The sequence below is a fragment of the Passer montanus genome, unplaced genomic scaffold, assembly GCF_014805655.1.
Source record: "Passer montanus isolate IOZ18808 unplaced genomic scaffold, ASM1480565v1 scaffold463, whole genome shotgun sequence".
In the NCBI taxonomy this organism is placed as follows: Eukaryota; Metazoa; Chordata; class Aves; order Passeriformes; family Passeridae; genus Passer; species Passer montanus.
The window spans coordinates 1-14154 of record NW_024369519.1 but is presented as its reverse complement, the minus strand read 5'-3'; the positions used below and the strand labels follow the sequence as shown (position 1 = coordinate 14154).

The 14154-nt window shown below is 58.7% G+C and overlaps 2 protein-coding genes across 2 annotated transcripts in view; both read left to right on the top strand.

Annotated features, from left to right (window-relative positions):
• SPTBN4 (spectrin beta, non-erythrocytic 4) overlaps positions 1-11870 on the top strand; it is a gene marked incomplete at its 5' end in the record, with an annotated part of 39317 nt that extends 27447 nt beyond the window's left edge. Inside the window, 12 exons of the mRNA XM_039721710.1 lie at positions 61-272; positions 914-1536; positions 2725-2863; positions 2946-3030; positions 4124-4505; positions 5225-5329; positions 5425-5685; positions 6114-6147; positions 7072-7219; positions 8728-8995; positions 9600-9642; positions 11296-11870. Coding sequence (XP_039577644.1) covers positions 61-272; positions 914-1536; positions 2725-2863; positions 2946-3030; positions 4124-4505; positions 5225-5329; positions 5425-5685; positions 6114-6147; positions 7072-7219; positions 8728-8995; positions 9600-9642; positions 11296-11442 — 2447 coding nt within the window. The remainder of the gene's footprint in view (positions 1-60; positions 273-913; positions 1537-2724; positions 2864-2945; positions 3031-4123; positions 4506-5224; positions 5330-5424; positions 5686-6113; positions 6148-7071; positions 7220-8727; positions 8996-9599; positions 9643-11295) is intronic.
• Positions 11871-12377: 507 nt separating this feature from the next.
• Positions 12378-14151, top strand: LOC120508285 (zinc finger protein 239-like; the record flags this gene model as incomplete). The annotated part of the gene is made up of 4 exons (XM_039721711.1): positions 12378-12537; positions 13198-13263; positions 13416-13734; positions 13806-14151. Coding segments are annotated over exons 1-4 (873 nt in total), but the record flags the coding sequence as incomplete, so codon positions are not given.
• Positions 14152-14154: the final 3 nt, after the last annotated feature.

Sequence of the window (14154 nt, the reverse complement as noted above, 5' to 3'; positions counted from 1 at the left end):
CCGCCCCCGGCCCCCCGGGCGCCGCCGCGGCGCCGCCGGGGCTGACGGGCGCCGTGTCCTTGCCCAGCGAACAGGTGAGCCGGCGGCAGTCGCAGGTTGACCGGCTGTACGTGTCTCTGAAGGACCTGGTGGAGGAGCGCAAGGTCAAGCTGGAGCAGCAGTACTGGCTCTACCAGCTCAACCGCGAGGTGGACGAGCTGGAGCACTGGATCGCCGAGAAGGAGGTGGTGGCCGGCTCGCCCGAGCTGGGGCAGGACTTCGAGCACGTCACGGTGAGGACGGAAGCGTGGACGTGGTCAGGGGTGGGGTGGCTTTGGTGCCGTGGTTGAGGGGGATGGAGAAGTTGGTGAGGGATGTGGGGGAGGTTCTGACTCGTGGTGTTCTCGTGAGGGTCTTGGGGACGTTTCCTGAGCTCGGACAGGAGTCCCGGCACCATCCTGGAGGTCCTGGCACCATCCTGGAGGTCCTGGCACCATCCTGGTCCTGGCCACACTCTCTGTCCCCTGGGTGGGGGTTCTGGCACCATCCTGGTGGTCCTGGGCATCATCTCCGTCCCCTGGCTGGAGGTCCTGCCATCATCTCTGCCCCATTTTAGGGGTCCTGGCACCTTCCTGGTGGTCCTGGCACCTTCCTGGTGGTCCTGGCCGTCCCCTCCATCCCCTGGCTGGTGGTCCTACCACCACCCCTGCCCCATCCTGGTGGTCCTGGGCTTCACCTCTGTCCCCTGGATGGGGGTCCTGGCACGCTCCTGGTGGTCCTGGCACCTTCCTGGTGGTGCCATCCTGCCCTGGTGGTCCTGGCCACCCCCTCCATCCCCCGGCTGGGGGTCCTGCCACCATCCCCACCCCACCCTGGTGGTCCCAAGCCCTGCCCAGCCCTGACCCCTCCCCACACCCGCCCCGGGCCCCGGCAGCTGCTGCAGGAGAAGTTCCTGGAGTTCGCCAGCGAGACGGGCAGCGTGGGCCAGGAGCGCATCGCCGCCGTCAACCAGATGGTGGACGAGCTCATCGACTACGGCCACACCGACGCCGCCACCATCGCCGAGTGGAAGGACGGCGTCAACGAGGCCTGGGCCGACCTCCTGGAGCTGATGGAGACCCGCGCCCAGATGCTGGCGGCGTCCCACGAGCTGCACAAATTCTTCAACGACTGCAAGGAGGTCCTGGGGCAGATCGAGGAGAAGCGGCAGCGGCTGCCCGAGCTGGCGGCGCGCGAGGGCAGGACCTCGGCGGGCGCCCTGCAGAGGGCCCTGGGCGCCTTCGAGCACGACGTGGAGGTGCTGGTGACGCAGGTGCGGCAGCTGCAGGAGGGCGCGGCGCAGCTGCGGACGCTCTACGCCGGGGACAACGCCGAGGCCATCGCGGGCCGCGAGCAGGAGGTGCTGCGGGCCTGGAAGGAGCTGCTGGCGGCGTGCGAGGAGTGCCGGCTGCACGTGGCCAGCGTGGCCGACAAGATCCGCTTCGTGGGCACCGTCAGGGACCTGCTGGCCTGGATGGACGGCGTGCTCCACCAGATGGGCGCCGGGGAGAAGCCCAGGTAGGGTGCTGGGCAAGGGTCAGGTGCTGGGCCACCACAAGGTGCCGTGTCTGGGTCAGCCTGAGGGTCCGTGTCCTGTTCCACCATGGAACCAAGGAACGCGTCCTGGTCCATCTGAGGGTCCGTGTCCTGTTCCACCATGGAACCAAGGAACACGTCCTGGTCCATCTGAGGATCTGGGTCCTGTTCCTGAACCAAGGAACATGTCCTGGTCCATCTGAGGGTCCGTGTCCTGTTCCACCATGGAACCAAGGAACACGTCCTGGTCCATCTGAGGATCAATGTCCTGTTACACCATGTCCTGGTCCGTCTGAGAATCTGGGTCCTGTTCCTGAACCAAGGAACACCTCCTGGTCCATCCCAAGATCCCATGTCCTGGTCCATCTGAGGGTCCATGTCCTGGTTCACCTTGGAACCAAGGAACACCTCCTGGTCCATCTGAGGATCAATGTCCTGTTTCACCATGTCCTGGTGCACCTGAGGATCTGGGTCCTGTTCCACCATGGAACTAAGAACCATGTCCTGGTCCATCTGAGGGTCCATGTCCTGTTCCATCATGGACCCAAGGACCACATCCTGATCCATCTGAGGGTCCACGTCCTGTTCCATCATGGACCCAAGGACCACATCCTGACCATCTGAGGGTCCATGTCCTGTTCCATCATGGAACCAAGGAACACGTCCTGATCCATCTGAGGGTCCATGTCCTGTTCCATCATGGAACCAAGGAACACGTCCTGATCCATCTGAGGGTCCATGTCCTGTTCCATCATGGACCCAAGGACCACATCCTGATCCATCTGAGGGTCCATGTCCTGTTCCATCATGGACCCAAGGACCACATCCTGATCCATCTGAGGGTCCATGTCCTGTTCCATCATGGACCCAAGGACCACATCCTGATCCATCTGAGGGTCCACGTCCTGTTCCATCATGGAACCAAGGAACACGTCCTGGCCCACCGTGGACCCAAGGACCACATCCTGGTCCATCTGAGGATCAATGTCCTGTTCCACCATGGGCCCAAGGACCATGTTCTGTCCCACCAAGGGCCCAAGGACCACGTCCTGGCCCAGGGACCAAATCCTGCTCCATCAGGAGGACCCCAGACCCTTCCCCATGCCAATGTCCCCTCCCAGCCACCAAGGACCCCCCTCCATCCCCACCCTTGTCCCTCCCCTGCCCCAGGGACGTGTCCTCGGTGGAGCTGCTGATGAACGACCACCAAAGCCTCAAGACCGAGATGGAGGCCCGGGCCAAGAACGTGGCCACCTGCCTGGAGCTGGGCAAGACCCTCATCCTCAGCAAGAGCCCGGCGGCCGACGAGGTGCCCGGGGGGGTGGGCAATGTGGGGAGGGGGCGCGGTGGAACTCCTGGGGTGTCCCGACCCATGTCCCGCCTCCCTGCAGATCAAATCCCACATGGAGAAGCTCCTGGCTAAGAAGAAGGAGATGACGGAGAAGTGGGACAAGCACTGGGAGTGGCTGCAGCAGAGTGAGTGCCACCCCAGGGGACAGCACGAGGTCATCGGGTGCTGGGGGGACGTCAGATGTTGGGGGACATTGGGTGTTGGGGGGACATCAGAAGGTTTCTGGGGGATGTTGAGTCTTGGAGGGACAGCAGGTCTTGGGGTGGGCATTGGGTCATGGAGGACACCGGTTTATGGGGGTCACCAGGTTTTGGGTGGGCATCAGATGTTGGGTGGACATTGGGGACAGCAGGTCTTGCGGTGGACATTGGGTGGTGGGAGTCAATTTATGGGAGTCACCAGGTTATGGGGGACACCAGGTTATGGGGGACACCAAACTACAGAGAACGCCAAATTATGGGGAATACCAAGTTATGAGGAACACGAAATTACGGGGATCACCAAGTTATGAGGAACATGAAATTACGGGGATCACCAAGTTATGAGGAACACGAAATTACGGGGATCACCAAGTTATGAGGAACACGAAATTACGGGGATCACCAAATTACAGGGAACACCAAATTACGGGGAATACCAAATTATGAGGAACACAACTGGCACCTTCCTGGTAAAGTCACCAGGTTATGACATTATGGAGATCACCAAATTATGAGGAATATGAAATTACGGGGATCACCAAATTACAGGGAACACCGGATTATGAGGAACACGACATTATGGAGATCACCAAATTTTGAGGAATATGAAATTACGGGGATCACCAAATTACAGGGAACACCAAATTATGGGGATCACCAAATTATGAGGAACATGACATTATGGAGATCACCAAATTATGAGGAATATGAAATTACGGGGATTACCAAGTTATGAGGAACATGAAATTACGGGGATCCCCAAATTACAGGGAACACCAAATTATGAGGAACACGAAATTACGGGGATCACCAAATTACAGGGAACACCAAATTATGAGGAACACGAAATTACGGGGATCACCAAATTATGAGGAACACCAAATTAAGGGAGACACCACACTATGGGTGACACCAAATTATGAGGGCCACCAGATCATGGGTGACCCCAGGCTCGGAGGTGACCCCAGCCCCGCGGCGACCCCGCGGCGGTGACGGGCGGCCCCGGCTGTGCCGGCAGTGCGCGAGGTGCACCAGTTCGCGCAGGAGGCCGTGGTGGCCGACGCGTGGCTGACGGCCCAGGAGCCGCTGCTGAAGAGCCAGGAGCTGGGCAGCAGCGTGGACGAGGTGGAGCAGCTGATCCGGCGGCACGAGGCCTTCCGGAAGGCGGCGGCCGCCTGGGAGGAGAGGTTCAGCTCCCTGCGGCGCCTCACCACGGTGAGGGGGACATCCCCGGGGCTGGGCCCTGCTCGGGGTGGGGGCAGCTGTGGGCTCAGCAGAACCATCTCCTCATCTGATCTTCATCCTCTTCCCATCTCTGCTGCTGTTTGCATCGCTGGCTTTGTCCTCTTCATCTCCATCTCCATCTTCATCCCTGTCCCCATCTCATCTCCATCATCTCCGTTGACATAATTTATTTCTCCATCACTATCTCCATCTCATCTCCATCTCCATCATCTCCACTTCATTCCAATCTCCATCTCCATTTCCACCTCATCTCCATTTCCATCATTTCCATCTCCACTCCATCTCCATCCCCTCTGTCATCTCAATTGCCATCTCCATCTCATCTCAATATCCATCTCATCCCCATCCTCATCTCCATCTTCATAACCTCCATCCCCATCTCATCCCCATCTCATCCCCATCCTCATCTCCATCATCTCTATATCCATCCTATCTCCATCCCATCTACATCTCCCTCACATCTCCATCTCCATCATCTCACCCCCATCCTCATTTCCATCTCATCTCCGTCTTCATAACCTCTATCTCCATCTCACCCCCTCCTCATCTCCATCTCCATGTCCATCCCATCTCCATTTCCATAATTTCCATCTCCATAATCTCCACTCCATCTCCATCCCCTCTGTCATCTCAATTGCCATCTCCATCTCATCCCAATCTGCATCTCCATCATCTCCATCTCATCCCCCTCCTCATCTCCATCTCATCTCCATCTTCATAACCTCCATCTCATCCCCATCTCTTTCTCATCTCCATCCCTGTCATCTCCATCTCATCCCAATCTCCATCCCCATCTCCATTTCCATAATTTCCATCTCCATCCCATCTGTCATCTCAATTGCTGTCTCCATCTCCATCTCATCCCATTCTCCATAATCTCCATCTCCATCCCATCTCGCCGGGAGCGCCGGGAGCGCCGGCTGGAGCGGCAGGAGTCCAGCGAGCCGGAGCCGCCGCGGCACGATGGGAAGGGCGGCGGGTGAGCGAGGGGACGCCGCGGGGACGCTGCGGGGACACCGGGGAGGGGACGGGGCTGGGGTGATGCCACTGTGGTCTCCAAATGTCCTCCAGCAGCAAAGCCACCCTGGCCGACATCGTGGAGCAGCTGCAGGAGAAGGAGGCGGGTGGCCCCGTGCCGGCTTCGGTGAGTCCTTGGTGGCACCTTGGTGACCCTTTGGTGGCTCCAAGGATTCCTCTTTGTGTCCCTTTGGATTCCCCTTGCTGTTCCCTCCGTGTGCCCCTGGAGATCCCTCATTGTCCCCTCCATGTCCCCTTGGATGTCCCCTCAGTGTCCCCTCCACGTCTCCTTGGATGTCCCCTCAGTGTCCCCTCCATGTCCCCCTAGCTGTCCCCTCAATGTTCCCTCCCTGTCCACTGGAGATCCCCGAGTGTCCCCTTAGTGTCCCCTCAATGCCCCACTGGAGATCCCTCATTGTCCCCTCAATGTCCCCTGGAGATCCCTGAGTGTCCCCCCATTGTCCACTCAATGTCCCCTCAGTGTCCCACTGGACATCCCTCAGTGTCCCCTCATTGTCCCCCTTGGTGTCCCCTCCATGTCCTACTGGAGATCCCTGAGTATCCCCTCATTGTCCCCTCAATGTGCCCTGGAGATCCCTGAGTGTCCCCTCACTGTCCCCTGGAGATCCCCAAGTGTCCCCCCATTGTCCCCTCAGTGTCCCCTCCATGTCCTACTGGAGATCTCCTCAGAGATCCATGAGTGTCCCCTCATTGTCCCCCTTGATGTCCCCTCAATGCCCCCTCAGTGTCCCACTGGACATCCCCGAGTGTCCCCTCATTGTCCCCTGCTGTCCCCTGGAGATCCCCGAGTGTCCCCTCAGTGTCCCCTGGAGATCCCCGAGTGTCCCCTCAGTGTCCCCTGGAGATCCCCGAGTGTCCCCTCAGTGTCCCCTGGAGATCCCCGAGTGTCCCCTCAGTGTCCCCTGGAGATCCCCGAGTGTCCCCTCAGTGTCCCCTGGAGATCCCCGAGTGTCCCCTCAGTGTCCCCTGGAGATCCCCGAGTGTCCCCTCAGTGTCCCCTGGAGATCCCCGAGTGTCCCCTCAGTGTCCCCTGGAGATCCCCGAGTGTCCCCTCAGTGTCCCCTGGAGATCCCCGAGTGTCCCCTCAGTGTCCCCTGGAGATCCCCGAGTGTCCCCTCAGTGTCCCCTGGAGATCCCCGAGTGTCCCCTCAGTGTCCCCTGGAGATCCCCGAGTGTCCCCTCAGTGTCCCCTGGAGATCCCCGAGTGTCCCCTCAGTGTCCCCTGGAGATCCCCGAGTGTCCCCTCAGTGTCCCCTGGAGATCCCCGAGTGTCCCCTCAGTGTCCCCTGGAGATCCCCGAGTGTCCCCTCAGTGTCCCCTGGAGATCCCCGAGTGTCCCCTCAGTGTCCCCTGGAGATCCCCGAGTGTCCCCTCAGTGTCCCCTGGAGATCCCCGAGTGTCCCCTCAGTGTCCCCTGGAGATCCCCGAGTGTCCCCTCAGTGTCCCCTGGAGATCCCCGAGTGTCCCCTCAGTGTCCCCTGGAGATCCCCGAGTGTCCCCTCAGTGTCCCCTGGAGATCCCCGAGTGTCCCCTCAGTGTCCCCTGGAGATCCCCGAGTGTCCCCTCAGTGTCCCCTGGAGATCCCCGAGTGTCCCCTCAGTGTCCCCTGGAGATCCCCGAGTGTCCCCTCAGTGTCCCCTGGAGATCCCCGAGTGTCCCCTCAGTGTCCCCTGCTGTCCCCAGCCCCGTGACCGTGACTCGCCCGCCCGTCTCCCCGCGGGCCCCGAGGCCCTGCCGGAGAGGACCCCTCGGCCGGACCGTCCGCGTGCGCGGGACCGGCCGAAGCCGCGGCGCCGGCCGCGCCCCAAGGACTCCTGGGGGTTCTCCAAGGGTTGGGGTTCTCCAAGGGGTGGGATTCATCAATGGTCCACCAGAATTTGGGGGTTCTCCAAATGTTGGGGTTCATCAATGGAAGGGCTTCATCAATAGTCCACCAGAATTTGGGGGTTCAGGAAGGGTTGGGGTTCACCAAGAATTGGGGGCTCTCCAAGGGTTGGGGTTCTCCAAGGGGTGGGGTTCATCAGGAGTTGGGGTGTCTCCAAGGGTTGGGGTTCATGAAGACTTGGGGGTTCTCCAAGGGGTGGGGTTCATCAGTGGTCCACCAGAATTTGGGGGTTCAGCAAGGGTTGGGGGTCTCCAAGAATTGGGGGTTCTCCAAGGAGTGGGGTTCATCAGGAGCTGGGGGTTCTCTGAGGGGTGGCATTCTCCAAGGGATGGGGTTCATCAGTGGAAGGGGTTCATCAAAAGTTGAGGGTTGTCCAAGGGTTGAGGTTCATCAATGGAAGAGGTTAATCAAGACTTGGGGGTTCTCCAAGGGGTGGGGTTCATCAGGAGCTGGGGGTTCTCCAAGGGTTGGGGTTCTCCAAGGGGTGGGATTCATCAATGGTCCACCAGAATTTGGGGGTTCAGCAAGGGTTGAGGTTCTCCAAGAATTGGGGGTTCTCCAAGGGGTGGGGTTCATCAGGAGCTGGGGGTTCTCCAAGGGTTGGGGTTCATCAAGACTTGGGGTTTCTCCAAATGTTTGGGGTTCATCAATGGAAGGGGTTCATCAAGAGTTGAGGGTTGTCCAAGGGTTGAGGCTCATCAATGGAAGGGGTTCATCAAAAGTTGAAGGTTCTCCACAGGTTGAGGTTCATCAATGGTCCACCAGAATTTGGGGGTTCTCCAAATGTTGGGGTTCATCAATGGAAGGGCTTCATCAATAGTCCACCAGAATTTGGGGGTTCAGGAAGGGTTGGGGTTCACCAAGAATTGGGGGTTCTCCAAGGGTTGGGGTTCTCCAAGGGTTGGGGTTCACCAAGGGCTGGGGTTCTCCAAGGGTTGGGGTCCTCCAAGGTTTGGGGTTCTCCAAGGGTTGGGGTTCTCCAAGGGTTGGGGTTCACCAAGGCTTGGGGTTCATCAGTGGAAGGGGTTCTTCATCAGGATTTGGGGCGTCTCCAAGGGTTGGGGTTCCCCAAGGTTTGGATCTTCACCGAGGGTTGGGGGGACATCGGTGGAGGGAGTTCTGCAAGGGTTGGGTTGGGTTCATCCATGAAGAGGGTTCCCCAAGCGTTGAGGGTTCACCAAGGACTGGGGTCCATCAATGGAGAAGATCCACAGAATTTGGGGGTTCACCAAGACTTGAAATTCCCCAAAATTTGGGGATTCACCACTGGTTGGAGGATCCATCAATGAAGGGGTCCACCAAGGGTTGGGGGTCCATCAGTGATGGTGTTCACCACGGGCTGGGGGTTCTCCAAGGATCTGGCGTCCATCTCTGGAGAGGACCCACCAGAATTTGGGGTTCCACCACGAGTTGGGTGGAGATTGACCAAAATTTGGGAACTCACCAAAGATAAGAACGTTCATCAACCAATCCACCAACATTCGGGGGGCCACCAAAACTCGGTTTCCCCCAAAACCTGGTGGTCACCGCACGTCCCACCGCGAGCAGGTCCTGGGTGAACCTCTACTGCGTGCTGGCCAAGGGCGACCTGGGCTTCTACAAGGACGCCAAGGGCCCCGCGGCCGGGGCCACGCACGGCGGGGAGCCCCTGCTCAGCCTGCACCGCGCCGCCAGCGAGGTGGCCAGCGACTACAAGAAGAAGAAGAACGTCTTCAAGCTCAAGTGAGTTCTGGGGCCGCTCGATTTTGGGGTCTCTGATGTCTCTTTTAGGGTTTCTGGTGGCACTTTTGGGGTCTCTGATGGCATTTTTGGGGTCTCATGTTGCTTTGGGTGGGTCTGATGTCACTTTTGGGGTCTCTGATGCCACTTTTGGGGTCTCTGATGGCATTTTTGGGGTCTCATGTTGCTTTGGGTGGCCCTGATGGCACTTTTGGGGTCTCTGATGCCACTTTTGTGGTTTCTGATGCCACTTTTGGGGTCTCTGATGGCATTTTTGGGGTCTCATGTTGCTTTGGGTGGGTCTGATGTGACTTTTGGGGTCTCTGATGGCATTTTTGGGGTCTCATGTTGCTTTGGGTGGGTCTGATGTGTGGGGTCTCTGATGGCATTTTTGGGGTCTCTGATGCCACTTTTGGGGTCTCTGATGGCATTTTTGGGGTCTCTGATGCCACTTTTGGGGTCTCTGATGGCATTTTTGGGGTCTCATGTTGCTTTGGGTGGCCCTGATGGCACTTTTGGGGTTTCTGACACCACTTTTGGGGTCTCCTGTTGACTTTGGTGGCTCTGACACCCCAAAGTCCACGGTGACAATGTCCTGCTCTTGCAGGACCGGCGATGGGAGCGAGTTCCTGCTGCAGGCCAAGGATGAGGTGCGGCTCTGGGGGAGTCTTGTAAAGTTTTGGGGGGTCTGACGGGGGCTTTGGGGGGTCTCATGGTGGTTTTGTGGGTTCTTTGTAGGGTTTAGGGTGTCTGGTGGAGGTTTTGGAGTGTCTGATGGCGATTTTGGGGTGTCTGATGGTGGTTTTGGGTTGTCTCGTGGTGGTTTTGGGGTATCAGATGGTGGGGTTGGGGGATCTTGTGCTGTTTTTGGGGTGCCTGATGGTGGTTTTGGGGGGTCTCATGGTGATTTGGGTGGTTCTGATCTCATGTTGATTTTGATGGGTCCCTAAGCCCATTTTTGGTGTCCCTAACCCCATTTTGGTGTCCCTAACCCCATTTTCTCTGTCCCTAACCCATTTTCTGCGTCCCTCACCCCATTTTCTGTGTCCCTAAACCCATTTTTGGGGTCCCTGACCCCATTTCTGTGTCCCTAACCCCATTTCTGTGGTTCCTAACCCCATTTTGGTGTCCCTGACCCCATTTCTGTGTCCCTAACCCCATTTCTGTGGTTCCTAACCCCATTTTTTATTGTCCCTAACCCCATTTTGGTGTTCCCAACCCCATTTTCTGTGTCCCTATCCCCATTTTTTGTGCCCCTACCCCCATTTTTTGTGTCCCTAACCCCATTTTCGGTGTCCCTAACACCATTTTTGGTGTCCCTAACCCCATTTTTTCTGTCCCTAACCCCATTTTGGTGTAGATAACCCCATTTACGATGTCCCTGACCCATTTTTTGTGTCCCTAACCCCATTTTTGGTGTCCCCAACCCCATTTTTGTGTCCCTAACCCCATTTTTTCTGTCCCTAACCCCATTTTGGTGTAGACAACCCCATTTACGATGACCCTGACCCTGTTTTTGGGGCCCCTAACCCCATTTTTTGTGTCCCTTGCCCCATTTTTGTGTCCCTAACCCCATTTTTTGTGTCCCTAGCCCCATTTTTGGTGTAGACAACCCCATTTACGATGACCCTGACCCTGTTTTTGGGGCCCCTAACCCCATTTTTTGTGTCCCTTGCCCCATTTTTGTGTCCCTAACCCCATTTTTTGTGTCCCTAGCCCCATTTTTGGTGTAGACAACCCCATTTACGATGACCCTGACCCTGTTTTTGGGGCCCCTAACCCCATTTTTTGTGTCCCTAACACCATTTTTTGTGTTCCTAACCCCATTTTGGTGTAGCTAACCCCATTTTGGTGTAGCTAACCCCATTTTTGTGTCCCTGACCCTGTTTTTGGGGCCCCTAACCCCATTTTTTGTGTCCCTTGCCCCATTTTTGTGTCCCTAACCCCCCTAACCCCATTTTGGTGTAGACAACCCCATTTACGATGACCCTGACCCTGTTTTTGGGGCCCCTAACCCCATTTTTTGTGTCCCTAACACCATTTTTGTGTCCCTACCCCCATTTTTTGTGTCCCTAACACCATTTTTGATGTAGCTAACCCCATTTACGATGACCCTGCCCCTGTTTTTGGGATCCCTAACCCCTTTTTGGTGTAGATAACCCCATTTAGGATGTCCTTGACCCTGTTTTGGGGGCCCCATACCCCATTTTTGGTGTCCCCAACCCCATTTTTGTGTCGCTGACCCTGTTTTTGGGGCCCCTAACCCCCTTTTTGGGGTGTCTGGCCCCGTTTCTGCCCTCCAGGAGGACATGCAGGGCTGGCTGCGGGCGCTGGCCGCCAGCGCTCAGGAACACGCCGAGCTGGCCCGGTGGCAACAAGGCCTCCTGACCACCTCCTCCACCGACGAGGGGCTCCCCCGGCGCGACCCCGACCGGCCCCGGCGGAAGTGACCCCCCCCGAACCCCCACTTTGGGGTCCCGGTGCCCCAAAAAACCCAAATTTTGGGGTCCTGCCCCCCCCAAAAAACCTGAGTTTTGGGGTCCCACCCTCTCCACGAGTCCTGGGTTCGGGGTCCCGAGCCCCGATTTTGGGGTTCAGGCCGCCCCAAACTCTAATTTGGGGGTCCCAGCCCCACCCTGAACCTTGGTTTTGGGTCCTGGCCCACCCCAAAACTTCAATTTTGGGGTCCTGGTCCCCCCAGAATGTGAGTTTGGAGTCCTGGCCTGCACAAAACCTCAATTTTGGGGTCCTGGTTCCCCCAAAACTCCAATTTTGGGGTCTCGGCCCCCCTTTTCCCCCAGCACAAGCCATAGAAAGCCGGGGGGGCCCCAGCGCCGCCGTTGTACAAATGTAATAAAGCACCTGCTGCACCCCAAAAGTGGCCTGGGGGAAACTGGGGAGTCCGGGGGCGAAGGATGGGACATCCTGGGTGGATTTTGGGGTGTCCTGGGGGGGATCGGGGGAGTCCTGGGCGGGGGGAGTGGAGGAGACAAGGAGGGGATTAGGGAATCCTGGGGGAAAGTTGGGATGCCCAGGGTGGATTTTGGGGAGCCGAGGAGGAGATTGGGGCATCTTGGAAGGGGGGGTGGGAGGTACTGGGGGATTTCGAGGAGTTCAGGGAGGATTTGAGGAAAACCTGGGGGGGCTTAGGGGATTCCTGGTGGGGATTTGGGGGAATCATTCAGGGTTTGGGGGAGCACAGGGGGAGGTCTGCGGGGCCCTGGGAAATTCCAGGGAGTCCTGGGGAGGGTTGTGGCTCCCCTCCCTTTCCTTGAGGAGGAATGGAGGAGGAGGAGGAGGGAGGAGGAGAAGGAGGTGGGGTTAAGGAGGAGGAGGAATGAGAGAAGAGGAGGGATGGAACAGAAGGAGGCAGGGATAGGACAGAGGACGAGAAAGAGGCGGGATGGCGGAGGAAGAGCGGGAGGAAGAGGAAGAGGAAGAGGAGGGCCAAAGGCGGGTCCAGGCTGAGCAGGAGGAAGCACGCGGCCGAGCCCTCCGTGCATTCGCAGCCCCCACCTGTGGGATCATCGCCCCCCATGGCGCAGGTGAGCGGGGAGGGGGAGCTCGGCCCAGATATCCCGGGGGTCCCTGGGCTGGGGTGGGTTTTTTGGGGGGGATGTTTGGAGAATGAAGAAGTGCGAGGCTGAGCGGAAAAGGCCCCTCGGGGGGACATCGGGGGGTGGCGGTGGCGGCTGGCGGCAGAGGCAGCCTGGAGGAGCAGAGCCCTGTGTCCCCCAGGAGCCCAAAGTGGGGAGCCCAGAGAGGGGGGAGCGCCGCCATGGGCGGGAGCCTGCAGAGGCTGGAGAGGGGCAGGGGGGACTCCTTGGAGCCCCTGCAGCCCAGAGCAGAGAATGAGGGGAGAAGGGAGCCCAAAAGGGAGCCCGAAAAGCCCCGGCAGCCCTGAATGGGGAGCGAAGAGGGGGCAGCTTTTGGGATTGCTGGGACTGCCAGCAGCCTGGGGAGGGCGGGCACCGAGGACAAGGGGGACCCCAATGCCAGCGTGACCCCAGCAGCTGGGCCAGGGGGAACCCCAACAGCAGAGGGGAGGGAGCAGGGACGGGGAATTCCTGGGAGGCTTTTTAGGGCTGAACCTTGGTGTTTGGGAGGTTTTTCTGGAGCCCAGATCCCAGGTGAGTTCTGGGGATGGACTCGGGCAGAGGGACCTTCAATCTCAACGTGCTCATCCCTTGTTTTCCCCAAACCAGGATCTCCCATTCCCAACCCCCGGGAGGCTGTGAGGAAGAGGAGGATGCCCCGGGAGACGGAGGCAGGTGAGGAGGAAGTCAGTGCCCCTTTGCCCTCTGTGCTGCTCCATCTCCCAGCCCAGCAGGGCCCCGGCTGCAGGACAGCCTGGGGGCATCTCCTTGGCCTTGCCTGTGGCCCGGAGGCAAATGCCATCCTGTCCTTGTCCTTCCTCCCCCAGAGCAGGAGCTGAGCATGGAGAGCAGGGAGGACAAATCCCCGCGGCAGAAGCTGGTGGCAGAGGCCGTTTTGAGCGGCTCCACGGCGCAGGAAGCCAACGGGGAGGAAAAGCCCCGGAGATGCCGCACGAGGAGGGGCTGCAAACGCAGCTGGCGGGGATCTGAGGGGGAAAGAGCCAGCCTGGGCCGGGAAGGCGGCCGCAGATGGAGCCAGAGCTCGCAGCTGGTGGTCCGTGAGCAGCTCCGTGATGGGGAGAAGCCCCACACGTGCGAGGAGTGTGGTAAGGGCTTCAGGAAGAGATCGAAACTGATCCTGCACCAGAGGAGCCACACTGTGAGTGTGGGGAGTGTGGGATGAGCTTCACGTGGAGATCCAGTCTGATCCTGCACAGGAGGAGCCACACTGGGGAGAGACCCCATGAGTGTCGGGAATGTGGGAAGAGCTTCAGCCACAGCTCCAATCTGATCAGTCACCAGAGGATCCACACTGGGGAACGGCCCTATGAGTGTGGGGAGTGTGGGAAGACCTTCAGAGACAGCTCCAACCTCAATAATCACCAAAGGATCCATAGTGGGGAACGGCCCTACGAGTGTGGGGAGTGTGGGATGAGCTTCAGGTGGAGCTCCTACCTGATCGTGCACCAGAGGATCCACACCGGGGAACGGCCCTACGAGTGTGGGGAGTGTGGGAAGAGATGCAGCGACAGCTCCAACCTGATCGTGCACCAGAGGATCCACACT